Below are 19,942 nucleotides of genomic sequence, written 5' to 3'. Positions count from 1 at the left end.
TGGGGTCTGAGGTCAGTCAGGGTCTGGGTGTGGAGTTGAGGGACCCAGGGTTGTGATCCAAGGTCATGGTGAGATTCTGAGGTCTGGTCTAGGTCCAAGGTCTGGGTCTGGCGTCCCTTTCGGAGGCTCGGGTCACAATGGTATCCAGGTCTGGTGTCAGGTCATTGGACTGCGTCCAAGATCAGGGAGGAGGGCGTTATAGTCAGGGTCAGAGACCCGAGTCCCCGGGACCATGTTCTGAAGTGCCAGTCTCGGGGCAGGACGTGGTCTTGCAGAGTCTGGGATCCGACTTGAGGTCGGGTTGGGCGTCAGGGTCTGGGTCCAGCGTTTTCTGCTGTTGTGTTCCAGGTCTGGGGTCAGGGTGGTGGTTCCCACCAGGGTCGGGGCCGCCTGCTTCTGAGATGGGGTCTGGGTGGCCGCGGGGGTCAAGCTGGGCGCAGCCCGCGCGGCCTGCAGGGGGCGCCGCCGGCCGCCCGGCCCCTCGCGGGCTCGCTGGCGCTGTGCGCGGCAGGCGGGGCCGGAGGCGGCGGCGGCTCCGGGGCGCGGGCGGCGGCGGCGGCGGCGGCGGCGGCGGCCCGACTGCAGTCCCGGCGGGAGCGGAGCGAGCCGGGGCCGGGCCCAAGCCGGCGCCATGGGGCGGCGCCGCTTGTGAGCCGCGGCGAGCGGAGCCGCGGGCGCCGAGCGGGGCCGGACGGGCGGCGGCGCCCGAGGCCGACGGAGCGGCCGGGCCGGGCCGAGCGTGCCGAGCCGAGCGGAGCGGAGCCGAGCGGCGGGAGAGGCCGCCGCCACCGCCAAGATGGCGGACCTGGAGGCGGTGCTGGCCGACGTGAGCTACCTGATGGCCATGGAGAAGAGCAAGGCCACGCCGGCCGCGCGCGCCAGCAAGAAGATCCTGCTGCCCGAGCCCAGGTGAGGCCCCGCCGCCGGACCCCGCCGCCCGGACGCCGGGCGCTGCCCCGCGACCCCTGCCCCGGCGCCGCTCCGGGTCCGCAGCCCTGACCCGAGCCTGTGCCCAGCCCCGTGCACCTGAACCCGGAGCTCCCGCGCCAGGGCTCCCCAGCCGCAGGGGCTCCCCGACCGGCTCAGTGCCCCTGCCCCGCGCGGCCTCTGCCCGGCCCTCGGCTCTGCCTTGTCCCACAGGAGCCCGAGCCCCCTCCATCCTCCTCCGGGCGGCGCTTGGTCCCTTCCACCGTCCCCTCCTCTGCCTCCCACCATCTACCTGGCCTGACTCTGTGACCCATCCCTTTGCTGCCCTACTCCCAGCCCATCTCCCCTTGGGATTTCTCTACCTCCACTCTCAGCCCCTTATGGTCAACACTTGTGGGAGGTTTGGGGGAGGCAAAAGTCTTCCCCACCGTCTGGTGGGTCACTGGCTTGGGATGGGGTGGGAGAGTGCTTTGGGGTCAGGGTGGTGGGGAGCAGGGTGTGGCGTGTGCCCCATCCCGGTGGAGGGGACACCCACTGCCCCTTTCCCCTACATCCTCCTCTGGTGGGCCCTGCAAATGGTGCCCTGCAGTGCTGTTTGCTGGGGGACATCCCAGCACCCCGGCAGCAGCTGGACCACGGCTGCCACCTCTCTGTGAGACAACTGATGCCACTGCACCTGGTATCAAAGTTTAAACAGTGCGTGAGGATGTAAGTGCAGAAGTATACAGGATACGGGCGATAGCTGGGGCTTTTTATGGTTTCTAGAGTATTTTTTCAATGTTTGAGCCTGATGGCCACCCATGGGCAGGTAGAATGGGTGTGGTTTTGGCCCCATGGAACAGGTGGGGGAGCTGAGTGCCTGCCTAGTGTCACAGGTAATGCAGGGTGGTGCCTCACCGCCAGATCAGGGCTTCCGGCTTCTAGTTCCACATTTCTTCCACCGCTCTGGCCTGAGCCAGGACCTGGCCATTCTGAATCTATGAGAGCCGTGTGCCCACGACCAGTCCTCGAATTCCCTGGCAAGGCCAGTCAGTCCCAGCATCTCCTCCACACCTGCCTGAGAGAGGTGGCACGTTGGGTACGGCCAGCCCAGGAGCCTGGGCCTGTCCTGGTTGTCGTGGTGTTATCATGTGACTTTGGGCAAGACCCTTCTGGTTTCTGGGCCTCGGTTTTCTCATCTGTGAAATGTGGGTGGTGTGAGGTAAGGCTGTGACGGCAGTGTCCCGGGTCTTCGAAGCGGGGCCGAAAGCTGCCCGGGATGCCACGCTGCAGCCTGCGGCGTCCTCCTCGGGGCCCTGCTCACGGGGTTTCGGATTGACTGAACACCAGGCCTGGGAGAGGAAAACGGGTCTGCCGTTTGAAAAGGCCGTTAGGGCCCTTTTTTCTAGACATTTGCAATCAGATTTCTCAAAACAGGAACCAGGCTGACTGTCAGCTGGGGGCTGTCCGGGGAGCAGTGACAGTTAGAACAAAAAGGAGTTCAGAAATGACAAAGCCATGAGGGAGGAAATGGGGGAGTCAGCCTCTGGGGCTTGCAACGGCTCTCCTTGGTGGCCAAGACCCCAGGACCCTCCTGCAGGGTGGAGTTGTGCAAATGGTGAGGCGGGGCCTTTTCTGGAATTCTCTGCTTTTGGGTAATCTCTCCCCAGAATGCATTGCTCCTGATGGGACCCCACCTTGGGTTGGCTCTGCAGGTGTTAGCACCCGGAAAAACGCGATGTTCCTCTTTCCCTGGCCCCTTTACTGTCTGTGGTGGTGATGGCGGTGATAGGAATAATGGTGGAAATTATAATAATTCATTATTTATTTTGACATCTGTCATCTTAATTGACCCAAAAACCAACTGTGAAGTTGACAAGGCCACGCCTTGCGTGTAGTAGCTGCACAAGAGCTGTGAGCACTGTGCCATGTCCAAAACCAGGATGGCTGTGCGTTGTCGGCAAACAGCAGGAGACCGAGAGCCAGGTGTCCTGGGTTCTTGTCTAGGGTCACCGTCTGGCAGCACACTGCCAGGCAGGTTGCCCACATCAGTGAGACGGACTAGGGGCTCTAAGCAGTGACCATCGGGAGCCAAGGCCAGGGAAGGGCCGGAGCAGCTCTGTGCAGCAGGCCTCCTGCATTAGAGCACACGCCAGCCTTCGCTTTAGCTTCCTTCCCACACCCAGTGGGCCAGATGCCTCCTGCCCTGGAAGGTCATTATGACTGTATCTTTGTCTGGCATTTCCCCGTTTGCAGAGTGCTTTGTACTCCATTTTATCCTTTTCATAACTGTGGGAAGCAGCCACAGCAGGTGGGATTCTGGGATTCTCCCGTTTAATAGTTGAAGCAACTAAGGCTCAGGGGGGGGAGGAGGAGACTGGGTTACAGGGGGAGCTGGAACCTGAACTCAGGCCCCGGGTGCCCACTGCTCCTCCCTGCTGTGGTTCCTCCGCACACCCCTCTGCAGCTCTGCTCTCACCCGTCCATGTTTTGTGGAATGTGCCAGCGGCACCCCTTCTCCAGGCAGCCACGGGGCTGGGGGTGGCCTGGGAGCAGCAGGGCAGCCCCCAGCACCGTCAGCTGTCCTGGTTCACTGGGCGCAGCCTGCTCCCTATCGGCTGCCCTGTCAAAGCTAGTGCCCAGAGGGGGCACTGCCATGTCTGGGGTCGTGTCGTCTCCCCCCGCCCAGGTCAGAGTCCAGAAGAAAGGCTGGGGCTCTTCCCATGACAAGGTGCCATTGGAGTTGCTCCCACCTCGGTGGGCTCCCTGCGGCTGGTGCCCAGGTTGTGGCTTGGCTGGGCAGGGGGTCTGTCGTCACAGCTCTGGCTTCTCAGGGTTGGGGAACTGGAGCTATTGGGCACAAGGCCACTTTGAGTTGGCACAGGGGCCTCCCCTCTGTCACTCTGTAGAATCCAAGAAAACAGACCCATTTCTCCACTTTCTCACTGAAGGAAGTAGCCTTGTGTAGCTGGAAGAGGGGAGACTCGGCTTCTAACCCTGCTGCAGTACCAGCTCACATCCCTCATCCTGGCCGAGCCTGCCTCAGTTTCTGCCTCGGTAAAACGATGAACAATGACCTTCCAGGGTCCGGGGTCTGTTCCTCTCTCCGAAGGAGCTGCTGTCTCCCTTTCCAGCAGCGGCAGCAGCTCTGTAATTACTGTCATTTGCTTAATATGACCATGGAGGCCTTGTGTAATTAATCTCTGGGCTCCTGCTGAGGAGCCCGTCTTGGGCCGTCCCCGGAGGTACCCCTGCCCTCCCTAGTGACAGTGGCAGCCCCAGCAGTAGATTGTCAAAGCCGGGTGCCTCTTGCAGCCTCCCATTTTCTCGGCTCCTTCCTGGTCCCTCCCCCACCGTGGATTTCCTTCTTCCTGTCCCTCTCCTGGTTTCCCTGTCTCCCGGACCCACCACTCTTAGCCTCCAGAACTTCCTGCCCTTGATTTGTGGGGGATGGGGTGCAGGGGAAGGTTTTCTCCCCTCCTCCTCCCTCCACTTCTTCACCACCAGCCTTTATTCCTTATCCAGAACTTTCCACTCCAGTAGCAGTCACTCCCTCTGGGCCTCTGAAGCCCCTTGTTCCCCAGGAATAGGTCTCTGGCCTGTCTTTTCCCATCTGTTCTCCTTTCCCGATCACTGGGTTTCACATTTTTACCATGAAGTTGCTCGCCTGCCTGTTTACCGAGGAATTTGAGGGAACATGAGCCACAGGCTGGAATCCGTGCAGGGGATTCTGGGCTCTGTCAACCCAGGAATAATGTATCCTATTAATGCACGATCAGTTCCCAGTAGTAAGTTCCCAGTAACGTCGGATGTAGGCACACGCGCAGCCAGCGTTCCTCCACCCCCAGCAGGTGCCCAGGTCAGCTTTGCAGATGGGCCAGTGCTTCCAGGACATGATGCTCCTGCCTTGGACCAAACAGACGCCACGAACCCAACAGTCTTTGGGGAATGCACAGCCTCCATCACACCTGCCCTTTCTTCCTGTGGCCACTCCCCACTCTCCTGTGGCCCCGAGGGGACCCAGTCCTCCGCTCACTCATTACAGAAGATGGAGTCATTCAAGTTATTGCTGCGCTGTTTCAAACAGGAGACACTAACACTGAGGTGTTGAGCAGCAGCTTTTTCTAAGACAGGCGGAAGAGCAGGGTTTCGGGGGGGCGGGGGAGGGGGCGCGGCGCTTCTGGTGTTAACGTGCGAGCAGCTTTATTCTCTGAGGAGACAGTTCTCTGATTCTGGAGTCATCCTGGGTTCGGGGAGGGGACAGCCCCTCCTGGGACCCTCCGGGCACAGCGCCCTGTAAGTTTGTCCTTGCTGCATTCTAACGCGATGGCCGTGAATTGCAGGGTGTGGTGCTCGTGTCATATTTGTGTAGAAGCCGTGACGTGTGACAAGGCCGCCAGAATGCCTCTTCCTGCACATCCCACAGGGAGCCACTTTGTGGCCACTGTGCCCTTGGGAATCTGGGCTGCTGTGGACATTTGCAGTGGGCTTGTGTGTGTGGTGCCCAGCGGGCATCATTTTCCCTTCCCCGGCCAGGGCTTGCTGCGCAGCTGGCTGATTCAGTTGGTCTTTCCCGTTTCATATGTGCCCGGTCCTCGATCTCTGAGGACATTGCCAGCCCGAGGGAGAGTCATTGAGAAATATTAATAAGAAGCCCCAGGGGACTTCTACCGCTGCCACCGCGGTGCCAGGTTTCCTGGAAATGCCACAGAGGAGTGCCTTAGCCTCCGCTCTGCTGGCTTGTTAACTGTCACCTCCCAGACCAGTTCCGGTGTGGCTGCACTGGACCTGCCAGTCCCTGGCCCCCGTGCCAGCTTGCATTGTCCTGGGACTTCAAGGCTCTGTCACCCCTGTCACACAGGGGCACAGGAACTATGGTCCCTGGCCTGCCAGGTGCCAGCCAGCTTGATGGGTTCCCAGGGGAGATGCCGCCTGCTGCCCGCAGTCACTGGCAGAGAAGGCAACCAGGTCACGAGCTAGGGTCCCCCAAGACGCTGCACCCCGCTCTTCCACAGAGGTTAAGGGGGGGCTCCCGCTGGTGGGAGAGGGTTGGATGTTCTCTTGCCACTAACGCGTGTGGGACTCTGCTCAGCTGCTTTCAGCCTTGATTTCCTCACCATCAGAATGTGTTTGCCTCTGACCCCCGCAGTCCCTCCCAGTCCACAGAAGCTGCCGTCTGTGGCCCTGAGTAGAAGTCACTGATGAAGGTCCAGACCAACTTGCCAGGCCACTGCACCACAGAGTGAGGGCCTCTGCTCTTCCTGTGAACCACGTGGTGCCAGAAGGTTCCGGAAGTTCTCACCCTCTCCCTGCCTGCTGTTCTGTCACCCCCAACCCTGACTCTGAGCTGAGAGGAAGTGCTCCCCCCCCCGTCCGCCCCCTCATGCCGTGTCAGACTGGACCTGCTCCTTGGAGCAGCTGGAGCCGGTGTGGGCAGCCCTGGCTGCAGGTGGCAGTGCCACGCAACCAGGCCAGCAGCTCCCTGCCATGGTGATGTGGGCCTCTTGCTGAGGGGCCCCCAATACTTTGGCAGGGCAGGTGTTGGGCTCTGCCTGAGGTCCCCAGGCTGAGCAGCACGAGTGAATGAGGCTGGTCTGTGAGCAGAGCGGCGTGGCAGCTACGCTCCTGCTCAGACTGGGCTCCTGGTCAGGGCTCACCTGTTAGGAGGCCGCCTGGCCACAGGCCTCAGGCTCCGAGAACATGGCAGGTGTGGGACGGAGACCTGAACAAGACTGCAGCTTATGGTCACAGTCTAGAACAGCCATGGGCAAACTACGGCCCGCGGGCCAGATCCGGCCCGTTCGGCTGTTCTATCCGGCCCGCAGAGCCGAAAGAGCGGAGGGTTCTCTTGCTCTCCCCTCCGCTCCTTTACTTTGAATTTATATTAGTTCACACAAACACTCCATCCATGCTTTTGTTCTGGCCCTTCGGTCCAGTTTAAGAACCCATTGTGGCCCTCGAGTCAAAAAGTTTGCCCACCCCTGGTCTAGAAGGAGGCGCAGGCTGTAGGATCCATTTATTTATTTATATTTTTACTACTTTTGAGAGAGAAACATGACTGGCTGCCTCCTGACCCCCCTCCTCCCTCACTGGAGATCGAGCCTGTAACCCAGGCATGTCCCCTGACTGGGAATTGAACCAGCAACCTTTCAGTGCAGGGATGACGCCCAGTGAACTGAGCCACACCGGCCAGGGCCTCTCAGGCTGTGGTGACAGTTCAGCATTTTGTTGACATCCTCATTTTGCAAATGAGGAAACTGGACATTGAAAGTTGGTGGCTTGGCCTGGCCTCCGGGGAGGGAGGCGGGGAGAGCCATTTGGAACCCAGACCTGGGCGCCCCTAGATTGGGAGCCTCAGGGAAGTTCTGGCAGGAAAGATGCAGGCACTGGGCAGCCCAGAGTTGATGTGGGAGCCACGTGCTCCTGGATGTTGGGGTTGTTGACTTGGGCAGGGGCAGGGGCAGGGATGCTGCTCTGGGCTCCCCGCCACCTCAGACTCCTCCAGTATCAGGGAGCAGGTGTTGGACACAAAGGTGACCCAGCCCAGGAGGCCATCGCCACCTCCTGTGCCAGCCTGTACTTGCCACGCTGGCGGGAGTGTCCCCCGTGACACGTTTCTGTAACCTGCCAGCTCCTTCAGCCGGCCCCGTGGGAATGGACAGGAAACCCTAATGCTGTCGCTTTGGGGGCCTTCCATTCGAGGGCTCTGCCCGAGTTTGACCTTGTGTTTGCTTGGGGGCCGTGTTTGTTTTATTTAGGAAACATTTTTTTCTTTTTAAGGAAGAAAGTGAAGTGCTGTGGGCCGGGAAGAATGCTGCGGCCTCCCATGCAGGCTTCTGGGGGGAGGGCAGGGTCTGGCCGCCGAGGCTGCTCGGAGCCGGGGCCACTTTCTGCTGTCCCTGGGCTGAGGTGACAGAGCGCTGGGTAGGGGAAGGCTCCGCTGCCTGCGGCCTGTCCTCTCTGGTGGGCAGGCCCTCTTAGAGAGTGTGACTCCCGGTGGGACCTTGGGTGTCCGGTTCTCAGCTGCTCTGCAGGGCCATCGAGTCACGTGGCAGGACGGCTCCCCTCGGGCATTCCCTTGTCGTCTCCTTCACTGAACCAGCGCCAGGCTCGCTAGTTCTCATAAAGGGAGTTTGGGGCTCAGGGGGGCTTCCCAGTGACTATCGCAGGAGCCCTGTTGGGGTCATCCAGACAGGCTGGTCATCCTGTGTGCCGTCTGCATCACCTGTCTGGACACTCACCTGAGCACACCTGACCACCATCTCAATGTCCACCTCCAAGGAGGAGGGACATTTTTTCCATTTGTTTTCCCCCGATTGCTTTCTCTCTCCCCTGCTACAGGAATGGGGTGCAGACGTGAAGAGCCCAGGGCAGAGATGAGGGCCCCGCTTTCCCGGTCCCTCTCCCGGGAGAAATCGGGCACTTGGCCATTGTGGAGTTCCGGGGCTCATGCCCCTACCTCCTGGCTGCCTGGTCTCGCCACCCTGCCGAGCCTTTGCTGCCTCGCCTGGGCCCTTCCCACTGCACTCGGCCCCGGCGTCCCCGCCCCCCACCCCAGCTGTCCCAGTGTCTGAACAGGAGGTTCCAAGCTCTGTGCTCCCGTCAGCTCTGCGTGCTCCCGTGTTCTCTTGCACGACTTTTCTTTGAGTGGATTGAACATGAGCCAAGGCCTAGGAAGGCCGGGGCCTGGGCTTCCACCCAGGCCGTCTCTGAAGGAAAGCGCTGAGTGGAAAGGGCAGGCGTCCCCTTCCTTCAAGCCCAGGCCCAGAGGCTGAGCAGGTCTGTCGTGCACCGGCCTTGTCAACCCTCCTTCCATCCGTCCGACAGCCTGAGCCTGCTCCCCCCCATTTCTTTCCCTCCTTCCTGGCCCAGTCGTCAGATACCTGGGCTTCCTCCAGTGAGTGCCCCCAGCGGAGTCTGTCTGCTCACTCCCTACCCTTGACCGAGCTTTTTAAGTGTCCTTGCTCACCCCTGGCCTGGCCTTCCCCTGTCTATCCTCAGCCCACCCACCTGCCCTGGGCTTCACCACCTGTTCACATCCTGTTTGCGCTTGAGGAACCCGCTGAAGTTCCGCCTTCTCCACACAGCCTGTCCCGAAGGCCTAGACTAGAGCATCTTCCCTTTCTGAGTCTCCTTGAACTGGCTGGGACCCACGCAGGCTCTGTCACACTCTGTCTAATGTCATGGAACCAGGCTTGTGTCCTGGGAGGGGTGCATGGCACCTTGCCTTCCAGTAGGTGATGTACGGCAGGCCCCGGTGGCCAGGGCCCTGTGCTGAGCTCTGAGAAGGACACAGAGAGGGTCGGGCACAGCCTGGGCTTTCCCGTCCAAGTCCTTACCAGCTGCGGTCTCTTTATTAGTGGCCTGCTGGTGGCCCCACGGATCCTAAGGGTCACATGCGCCTTGCTGGCCTTAGGTGCGACTGCCAGCATGGCCCTCAGTTCGGGCAGCGAGCAGTGCTCCTTGGGATCCTGGGCTAGTGAGGGCCAGACATGACCAGCGGCCGTCGTGACAGGCAGGCTGCGGGGATGGACCGCAAGTGGCCCAGGAGCGGGGAGGACAGATGGTGTGTCTGCAGCTTGAAGCACAGAGCAGCGTCGCTGTCCCAGACGGTGCTTGATGTTGGGGGTGAGATGAACGGGGTAGAGCGTGGGGTTGGCTTCTGTGTCAGAGTGGCCCTGCTGCAGCCCAGGACAAGTATCAGGGACACGGGAACTGAGGCTTGGCTTTTTCTCCTTTTAACCATTTTTAAAAATCGAAATATAATTCAAATAACATACATGGATCGTTTTGGCCCTGGCCAGTTGGTTGGCCATCATCCTGTGCACCTAAAGGTTGCTGGTTCGATTCGAGTCAGGGCACATGCCCGGGTTGCATGCTCAATCCCTGATGGCGGGGTGCAAGAGGCAGCTGATGGATGCTTCCCTCTCGAGTCTATGTTTCTCTCCTTCTCCCTTCCTCTCTCTAAAAATCAATAAAAATATTTTTTAAAAATTATCATTTTAGAGTACAGTTGAGTAGGTTTTAGTACATTCACTATGTTGTGCAGCCCTCACCACTACCTAATTCCAGAACATTTCCGTCACCCCCAAAAGAGACCCCATGCCCTTAGCAGTCACCCCCCTTCCCTTCCCCAGCCCTTGGCAACCACTAATCTGCTTTCTGTCTCCGTAGATTTGTCTGTTCTTGGCATTTCATATAAATGGAGTCGTATAGCGTGGTCTTTTATGATTATCTTTTTTCACTTAGCAGAATGCTTTCAAGGCCCATCGTATTGTAATGTGTATGTGTGTCACCGCTGGTTCATCTGTGGCTGAGCAGTGTGCGTTCCATTGTGGGGACAGGCCACGTTTTGGTTACCCATCATCTGCTGCTAGTTGGCCAAGACCCCAAAGCCAGCACAAGGCAGTGCTGGGACCAAACTTCTCAGCAGCCACCTTCTGGCCACCCTAGCTTTGGGGACAGAGCCTTCGGGGGCAGGCATAGGCTTCCTCAGGTCCCTCTGGTGTGACCTTCCTAGAGGGAGCAGTGACGCCCACCAGCAGTGCCCTCTGCTGACAGGCGTCATAGGGGCCCCAGGTCACCACCTGTCTTTCAGCATCCGCAGCGTCATGCAGAAGTACCTGGAGGACCGGGGTGAGGTGACCTTCGAGAAGATCTTCTCCCAGAAACTAGGTGAGTACAGTGGGGGCTCCGCCAGCCCCAAAGATTGGGGTGTGGGGACAGAATGACCCTGAGGCTGGCGCCCCGGGTTTGGCCTCCCCTCCACTGGGGAAGGGCAGCCAGGGAGCCCCTGGGTGACAGCAGAGCTGTGACCCGCTGTGCCTCCCAGTCCCTGGCTGTTGGCCCAGGGAGCCCTGTGAAGGGGTGGGGGCCCAGCAGTCTTCCAGGGCCACCGGGGAAGTTCCTCCTTTGGGGTTTTTGTTTTTGAGAGTTGCAGCTTCCCCTTGGCGCAGGCACAGCTGCTCCGGGCAGTTGGTAGAACTGACAGGAAGGGGCGGGGCTCTTCCTGTGGCGCCTGCCTCGCTGTGGTCGGCCCACCCCGCCCCCATGGGCCCTCTTTGTGAGCAACCTGCTCTGGCCTGGTCCTCTGTTCCTCCTCTTCCAGTGCCTGTGGTCTTAGAGTGGGGACCTGGCCTTAGGGCAGGTTGGGGCGGGTCTCAGGGAAGCAGGCTCCAGTCACACAGCTCGGATGGGGCTTCAGAGAACAGGAGCTCAGCTCTGAAATGGGAGTAGCCTGGCCTGGTGGGATCAGGCTTTGAGGTCAGATTGGGAGCCAGCTCGTAAGGAAGCGCACAGCTTGGGTACCCTTGCCTGTGCTGTGTGACCTTGGGCACATTGCTTTACCTCTCTGAGCCTGCTGGTGTCCTCACCTGGGGCCTACAATGCAGGAGCCCCACCTGTGGGAGGACCGGAAGTGATAGTGCCAGTGAAAGCCCCACGAGTTATTCAAAGGCACGATACTGATGGGCCAGGCCTCCCTACAAGAAGTGAGTCTGCACGCGCTAGAAAAGGTGCCTCGGCAGTGGGGACAGTGCCCCCAAGAAGCATAGAAAACTCCCAAGTGCAAGATGCTCACCCAGGTTGGGCTGGAGGGTGCAGGGGCCACACATACTTCTCCCTTGCCCTCCAAGGTGCTCTGAGGCCAGGCCTCAGGCCCCTGCTCCCTGGGAGGGTGAGACCTGGCCTGTCTGGGGCCTCCTGTGAGTCCTTGCCATAGCGCATCTCACCTCTTTCCCCCCAGTGGCCCGTGCCCTTCAAGGCCCGACTCCCCAACCTGTCCTTCACAGGACCTGCCACTAGGTAGATGAGCCTCTCCTGCCTGCCACGTAACACCTGCCTGACAGACCTCCCTGAGCCTTAGTTTCCCCAGTTGGACCTCTCCTCCCTGTGTGCTGTGTCCCAGGGCTGCTGTGAGAATCAGCAGATGATGGGGGGTTATAAGGTCTAGGGAGAGCAGGTGGCCCCTCAGAGGCTGTTCGTTCCCCCTGCCGCGGCTCTGGCCTGGCCCAGGTGAATCTCACTGCACTGGCACAGCTGCCCTGGGGCGGGTGTCACACTGTGGGAGGAGGTGCAGGTCCCTAGACTGCAGTGAGAGGGCAGGGGCCCAGGTGCCAGAGCCAGCCCCCGGCCTGTGCCTCACCAACGTGCCAGTCACTTGCCACCATCTGAGGAGGAGATCCTGAGAGGGTAGAAATGCAGGTGCCCTGACCCCGAATCCAAGAATCTTCCATTGGCAGCAGCCTTCAGGCCCTCTTGCCCAGCCACTGCCTGGCAGAGACCACCTCTGCCACCTCCTTGCCCTGTTCTGCCCAGGGATCCCCACGCCCACACCACCCTCCATGGTGGGAAGGCCTCTGAGGTGGTGTGGCTCAGTGTGACCTGACGCTTGCTTTCAGGGTACCTGCTCTTTCGAGACTTCTGCCTGAAACACCTGGAGGAGGCCAAGCCCTTAGTGGAGTTCTACGAGGAGGTGAGGCTGGCCCCTGTGCTGCCTGGAAGAGGGGACGAGGTTGGGCTGCTTTTGCTGAATTTACAAGATGCTTGGTGCCTTTAGGCTCCCCTGAGCCAAAGGTTACCCTGGGGGACCTTGTCCTCTAGATCAAGAAATACGAGAAGCTCGAGACGGAGGAGGAGCGCCTGGCCTGCAGCCGGGAGATCTTCGACACCTATATCATGAAGGAGCTGCTGGCCTGCTCGCATGTGAGTGCCCGGACCTGCCTGCGGGCCGGAGTGACCTGGGCACTGGGAAGGGATGAAAGGGCCCTGCGGAGAGTTCACCGCCATCTCTGTCTTCCCCAGCCCTTCTCGAAAAGTGCCACTGAGCATGTCCAGGGCCACCTGGTGAAGAGGCAGGTGCCTCCGGATCTCTTCCAGGTGTGTGCTGACCTATTCCCCACTGCCTCCCGGCCAGGCCAAGGTCACCTCGGCCAGGTGAAGGAGCCTGATCAGCTCCCACTCTGGCACAGTCACCAACCTCTGCCTTCCTCCCTTAGCCGTACATCGAAGAGATTTGTCAGAACCTCCGAGGGGATGTGTTCCAGAAATTCATTGAGAGGTGAGAGTGGGTGCATGCAGAAGAGAGGAGAGGGAGGAAGAGGCTGTCCTGAGAAGGGTGTGGATGGCATGGAGAGAAGCCAGCCTGCTTTAGGCCCTGGGCAAGGGGGTGCCTGGGCCCGTCTACACCCCAGTGAAGAGACTCCTCAGAGGTTAGGCAGGCAAGGTCATTGCCTGCCCCACACTCCTGCCATCCTTCTCAGCCCCAAGCCTGTCCCAGGTAATTCTCCAGGGACCTCCTGTGAGCCCTTCCCTCCCACAGACTGTTTAGCATCCTGCTGGGCCTATCTGGACTGAGAAGCATGGGGGATGGTTCGGGTAGACACGAGAAGACACACTGCCCCAGCCCCCACCCTCATGGCCAGAGCCCACCTGGTGGGTGGGAACTGTAGGCAGAGTTCAGCTTGACGTAAGGAGTAGCCGTGGAGTGGGGGCCTCGCAGGGAGTGAGTGCTGTGTCACTGGAGGCACGCAGCATTGTCGGTGATCTGGTGGCAGGAAGTCTAAGGCTGGAAGACCTCCTTTCTAACCTATCTGATTGCAGCAGGAACCTGCGTGTAGGTGGCCAGGCCGGTGTTCCGGGTAGGGGCCCAGCTCGGGATGGCACTATTCCTGGGCAGTTCCAGAAGAGGACACTGAGGCTCAGGACCCCAGGGAATGGCAGTGGGGTGGGGCAGGCTCCCACCTGGCATCATCCCATTTACGTTCTGAGGTTTGCCTGAGCCCAGGTTCTTCTCTTACAGTGATAAATTCACACGGTTTTGCCAGTGGAAGAACGTGGAGCTCAACATTCACGTGAGTGGGCGGGGTGGGTGTGGGGGCTGGGCCCCAGGGCTTGTCCAGGGCTAGGCAGGTCAGGGAGTCTGCCAACCTCTGGTGTGGTGGCTGTGGGTTCAGTGCCAGGTTCCCCATGGGGGTGGCTCAAGGCAGGTAAGCGTGTGAGGGTGGCCATGGGCAAGGGGCCCAGGCAGCCTGCAGTGACCCCAGTTGTTGCCGCCCCTGCAGCTGACCATGAACGACTTCAGCGTGCACCGCATCATTGGTCGAGGAGGCTTCGGCGAGGTCTATGGGTGCCGGAAGGCCGACACGGGCAAGATGTTAGCACACTCGAGGGACGGGAGGGCCCCTGGGGGTGCCCTAAAGGCATGGGTGTCCATGGGAGAGCTGTGGGGGCATCGGGGTCCCAGGAGCCAGGTGACAGGGTCCTTAATGGGCAGGTCTCTGCAAGGGGACATATGCTTGCTAGTCACTCCGTGCCACTGTCTCTCTCCACATTCTTACACCCTGAGCCTCCAACCCATCAGCACTTTCTCTAGCCCTCTCTCTGTCTCTGTGTGTCATAAGCTTATTGTGGTATCCAGAATTCCCCAAAAGGGCTCTGAGGACTCCCCCACCCCGATGCTGGGCCCCAGAGCAGCCTGGGCTCTGCACTACAGCGCCTCTGGGCTGACTCATGACCCCTTCCCCGCAGGTACGCCATGAAGTGTCTGGACAAGAAGCGCATCAAGATGAAGCAGGGGGAGACCCTGGCCCTGAACGAGCGCATCATGCTGTCCCTCGTCAGCACCGGGGTGAGCGGGTGGCCAGGTGGGCTGGCCACCAAGCAGCCTTTGGCTCTGGGACCTTTGGGCGGCTTCTGCTGACTTCCTGTCCTGTCCCCTCCCAGGACTGCCCGTTCATCGTCTGCATGTCCTACGCATTCCACACGCCAGACAAACTCAGCTTCATCCTAGATCTCATGAACGGTGAGTGCATGGCCCGGCCCCAGGTGGACCAAGGGGCTGGGCTGGGGGACGGGGACAGGGAGCTGAGCACTTCCTCCCTCAGGCGGGGACCTGCACTACCACCTGTCCCAGCACGGGGTCTTCTCCGAGGCCGACATGCGCTTTTATGCGGCCGAGATCATCCTGGGCCTGGAGCACATGCACAACCGCTTCGTCGTCTACAGGGACCTGAAGGTGAGCTGGCGGCCTGTCCCTCCTCTCGGTGCACCTGGCCCACCAGGCCACGGGAGTGGGGTGCCTGGGACAGGGCCAGCCGGCTCCTCCCCGCTGCGCCCTCCCGCCCACCACGCCATTTTCTGGATTCAGATTGTAATTGAGGAGGGGAGGTGAAGACCCTGCCCAGGGCCTGGTCCCTGGACACCCATAACCCTTTAGAGTGAAGGCAGCGACCCAGCTGGCACCTTGCCTGGCTGGGCCCTGTCCTGAGCTGCCGGGGGCAGCTTACTGGGATTCCTCCGCAGCCGGCCAACATCCTGCTGGACGAGCATGGCCACGTGCGCATCTCAGACCTGGGCCTGGCCTGCGACTTCTCCAAGAAGAAGCCCCACGCCAGTGTGTGAGTGCCCAGCCCGCACCCGCCCTTCCCAAACCCTCCGCCAAACCCGCTCATGGCCTCTGCTTCCACAGGGGCACCCATGGGTACATGGCCCCCGAGGTGCTGCAGAAGGGTGTGGCCTACGACAGCAGTGCGGACTGGTTCTCCCTGGGCTGCATGCTGTTCAAGCTGCTGCGGGGGTGAGTGGGTCATCCCACACGGGTGGGTGGGACCGGACAGAGCAGCTCTTCCCTGGTGCAGGTAGGAGGCTGGGGGAGGAGCCCACAGCTACCTGGGTGTTAGGTATGGCATCATCCTGGCTTTGGATAAGGACCAGGGATGCTACCTGCCTCAGTTTCCCCATTCCTGTTCTGTGACTTTGGCCTTTGGCCCTTCCTGCCCAGGCACAGTCCCTTCCGGCAGCACAAGACCAAAGACAAGCATGAGATTGACCGCATGACATTGACAATGGTGAGTGTGGGGTTCCAGCCCAGAGATGCTGTGTGTAGTCCATGGGGCCAGTGGGGTTGGAGTCTCATGGGCATCAGGGTCATGGACTCTTGGTTCTTGCCAGCAACGATCTTGGGCCACTCATCCCCACTCTGGCCTCCTGCCCTGTAAGCTCCTTCCCTGTGTTGTCAGAGCAAACATGCCCACTGGGGTGCGGGGAGTTAGGAAGCTGGGCCCGTCTCTCACTCTCTTGGGAGCCGGGGGCTCTTCTGTGGCCGCTGCTGACACCTCACTCTTCCTGCAGGCAGTGGAGCTGCCCGACTCCTTCTCCCCTGAGCTCCGTTCCTTGCTGGAGGGGCTACTGCAGAGGGATGTCCACCGGAGACTGGGCTGCCTGGGCCGAGGGTGAGTGCCGGGACCAGGGCCACTGTCCCAGGTCTTGCTTCCCAGCAAGGCCCTGAGCACTCGGCTTGCTGCGGTGTCCAGGCCTCTGCAGTGGGCTGCTGGGCCTCTGCCTGTGCCCCCCTGAGGACAAGGGCCGTGTCCCCTCACTGGAACCAACCCCCTTTGAGGAACTCACAGGAGGTTGGGGCACAGCCAGCTCTGAGTCCAGTATCCTCCGGGTTGCAGCTGCTGGAGCTGGCTGGTGGCTGGCTTCCGGAGGGGCCCTTGTAACAAAGACGATGATATCAGATGATGATGATGACAGCAGCTTTTTATGTTTATTAAACATTTACTAAGTGCCAGGCATGATGTTGCAAGGTTTTCAATATTAAAACTTACAACAACCCTACGAGTCGTGGGAACTGCTGTTCTCCCCACTGGAGATGAGGAAATAGGTTCAGGTTTAAGGAACTTGCCCAAGGTCGCAGAGCCAGAAAGTGGCTGAACCAGAAGTTAGTTGGGGCCACCTGCCCCACACCCGGACATAGCCCGGGTGACCCGCGTCTCCCCACAGGGCCCAGGAGGTGAAGGAGAGTCCCTTCTTCCGCTCCCTGGACTGGCAGATGGTCTTCTTGCAGAAGGTAACAGCAGGGGCCAGGGCCGGTGGTGCTCTGCAGTCCCTGCCCCGTGCTGATGCCCAGCCCTCGTTCTGCCACAGTACCCTCCCCCGCTGATCCCCCCACGAGGGGAGGTGAATGCTGCCGATGCCTTCGACATTGGCTCCTTTGACGAGGAAGACACAAAAGGAATCAAGGTACTGGGTCTTGCCTGGCCGTGTACCCGAGCCCAGCCCGGGGCATCCGCATCCCTTCTCTGCCCCTGTGAGACCCTTTGGCCAGCCCTGTCAGCTGTGGGCCCCAGACTCCTTCTCCCAAATGTCCCTGGGGGTGGACCAGATCACCGTGCCCGGGTCCCTTGGGGTGGGTATGCCCATGGTGATGGGTGCCCCTGCCTTGTCCCCATGGCGCAGTTACTGGACAGCGACCAGGAACTCTACCGCAACTTCCCCCTCACCATCTCCGAGCGGTGGCAGCAGGAGGTGGCAGAGACTGTCTTTGACACCATCAATGCCGAGACAGACCGGCTAGAGACCCGCAAGAAAACCAAAAACAAGCAGCTGGGCCACGAGGAAGGTGAGGGTCGGTGGCTGCCGTGGGTACCCACTGCCCACTTCATAGATGAGAAACAGGCTTGGGTTTCAGGAACCCAGCCAAGGTCCCTGCCAGAGAGCAGCCGAACCAGGATTCCAAACCGGGCGGGGCCTCTCTCACTCTCTTACGACAGACTACGCCCTGGGCAAGGACTGCATCATGCACGGCTACATGTCCAAGATGGGCAACCCCTTCCTGACTCAGTGGCAGCGGCGGTACTTCTACCTGTTCCCCAACCGGCTTGAGTGGCGGGGTGAGGGCGAGGCCCCGGTAAGGATGGGGGCCAGGAGCTGGGGCCAGGGCTGGCTGGGCCTGTCCTGTACCCTCAATGCCCCTGTCCGTCCTTCCCTGCTCTGCAGCAGAGCCTGCTGACCATGGAAGAGATCCAGTCGGTGGAGGAAACGCAGATCAAGGAGCGAAAGTGCCTCCTTCTCAAGATCCGCGGTGGTAAACAGTTCGTCCTGCAGTGCGACGTGAGTGGGGTGTGGGGGCCCAGCAGGCAGAGGCATGTGGGGACTGCGTGGCCTTCGGGGCACCCAGGCCCCACCTGACGGACCCCCGGGCATATGCAGAGTGACCCGGAACTGGTGCAGTGGAAGAAGGAGCTGCGTGACGCCTACCGTGAGGCCCAGCAGCTGGTGCAGCGAGTGCCCAAGATGAAGAACAAGGCCCGCTCGCCCGTGGTGGAGCTGAGCAAGGTGCCGCTGGTCCAGCGCGGCAGTGCCAACGGCCTCTGACCCCCCACCCACCCGCCCGCCTTTTATAAACCTCTAATTTATTTTGTCGAATTTTTATTATTTGTTTTCCCGCCAAGCGGAAAAGGTTTTATTTTGTAATTATTGTGATTTCCTGTGGCCCCAGCCCCCAGGGAGGGGCCCGCTTGCCTTGGCTCCTGCTGCCACCAACCCAGCCACTGTCCAGCCACCTGTCAGCCCTGAAGCCCCAGGGATTACCTGCTCCCAGTGTCTTCCTGTGGAGGGAGAGCAGCGGCCCCCAGCAGTCCCCCGCCCCTTCCTGGGGTGGTGCCACCTCAGGCTCTGGGCTCTGCTCTGTGCCAACGGCCCAGTGGGGTGGCTCAGCGTCCTCCACCCCAGGGGAGGCCACAGCACAGGAATACCACCTGAATTTTTCCACTTCGGCCCCTCCTGCGACAGAGACACAGCCCTGCACTGTCCTGCCTCCAGCCATTTGGTGAGGAGGAGCCCATGGTCTCCCTGACCCCAGCGCCGCCCACAGTGATCTGGACTCCTGCCCCCTCACTTGGGAGGAGTCCCTGTGTCACTAGCTGCCTCCATTCCCACCTTCCCTGGACACGGTGGGGCTTGGCCAGGACGGTGGCGTTGGCAGCAGGTGCTGCTGCTGTCACCGCAGCCCCGCTCTTCCTCCCACTCCAGGCCCCCAGGCTCAAGGACCACAGAAAGGCAACTATGGGCTGTGCCACACTGGCCTAGCCTGGGCCTGAGGTCCCCAGCCCCCGGCCCCGTCCTTACCGGGGCCTCGCCCTCGCCCCGTCACTCTGGACTGGGCAAGGCCTTGTCTGCCCAGGACCACAGGGGCCAGCCTGGGTGGGCTGGGCTGCACAGCGAGAGGGGCCAGTTGGGCTAGCCCTCGCCACCCCAGGATCGTCAGTGTGCCCCATGGGCTGTCCAGCCCCATGTCCTGTCAGTGCCACTACCCACAGGGCGCCACCTCACCCGCCGCATGCCCCCTCGTGCCAGTCGCGCTGCCGTGTGTGGTGTCGCGCGTTCTCCCCCAGCGGCTGGGTTGGCTCACCCTCCCCTCCCATCTGCTCACTCCCTGGGGCGTTTCTTTGCCGATTTTTGAATGTGATTTTAAAGTGAAAAAATGAGATTATGCGTTTTTATAAAAAAATGGTGCCTGACTTCGGCTGTGTCAGACTCTTTTGTGCCCAATGATCGTTTGCAGCCACCCTTGGGCTGAGGCATGAGGGGAGAGGGTCGTGGTGGTGCCAGGTCCCCTCCACCACCATGGCAGGCATCCAGGGCCAGCCTGCCCAGGCCCAAGCCCTCCCAGGATGGGGCAGGAGCTTCCCCTTCCCTTCCCCTGTCCCACCCATCCCCTCTTACTCCCACCCTGGGGGAGCAGAGAGTCTTCCCCCCCGCCCCCCGCCTCGGGAAGCAGGAGAAGGTATCTGAATTTTGCTTCTTGGTGTCACATTTGGACTGACTGAACACTCCAGCCGCCAGGCACAGTGCTGAGGGCAGCGTCATGGACAGACAAGCACCTCTGCCCTCGGGGCCACAGCAAACCTCCGGGCCCTTGGCCCTCTCCAGCTTTGGCCTCCCCTCTGGCCTTGCGCTGCACCCCTAGCAGCAGTCTGTGAGGCCTGAGGGACTCCCCAGATACTCTAGTCAACTTCTTTTCCCCCAGGTCCTGCCCCACAGGCCCCATGGGTGATGTCTGTTGCTGCCCACCCCATGTAAGGTTCTGCTGGGCAGGCTGAGGGGCACAGGACCAAAGCACAGCATGGCGGGTGGCGAAGGAAGGCTGCTGTGGTGGAGGCTGAGACTTGAAAAAGGCCTTTGAACTGGGCCTCCAGTATTGAGGTGGGGAGGTGGGGGATGTTTCTGATGCAGGGATGGGTCAGGCAGTCGG

The 19,942-nt window shown here is 60.7% G+C and overlaps 1 protein-coding gene across 1 annotated transcript; it reads left to right on the top strand.

The window, feature by feature from the left end:
* The first annotated feature begins 563 nt into the window (after window positions 1-563).
* Window positions 564-19,208, top strand: GRK2 (G protein-coupled receptor kinase 2). Its single transcript, XM_080642975.1, has 21 exons — window positions 564-909; window positions 10,505-10,581; window positions 12,306-12,379; window positions 12,508-12,609; window positions 12,709-12,783; window positions 12,903-12,964; window positions 13,706-13,757; window positions 13,968-14,059; window positions 14,434-14,533; window positions 14,629-14,707; window positions 14,790-14,920; window positions 15,208-15,302; window positions 15,374-15,481; window positions 15,686-15,752; window positions 16,036-16,136; window positions 16,690-16,756; window positions 16,834-16,929; window positions 17,146-17,308; window positions 17,460-17,596; window positions 17,686-17,799; window positions 17,899-19,208. Exons 1-21 carry the CDS (start codon window positions 797-799, stop codon window positions 18,061-18,063), a joined length of 2,070 nt encoding a protein of 689 aa, XP_080499101.1. The 5' UTR covers window positions 564-796; the 3' UTR covers window positions 18,064-19,208.
* The last annotated feature ends 734 nt before the right edge of the window (window positions 19,209-19,942 follow it).

This window comes from Plecotus auritus (assembly GCF_963455305.1).
Source record: "Plecotus auritus genome assembly, chromosome: 9".
Lineage (NCBI taxonomy): Eukaryota > Metazoa > Chordata > Mammalia > Chiroptera > Vespertilionidae > Plecotus > Plecotus auritus.
This window is presented reverse-complemented; position numbering and strand designations above follow the sequence as displayed.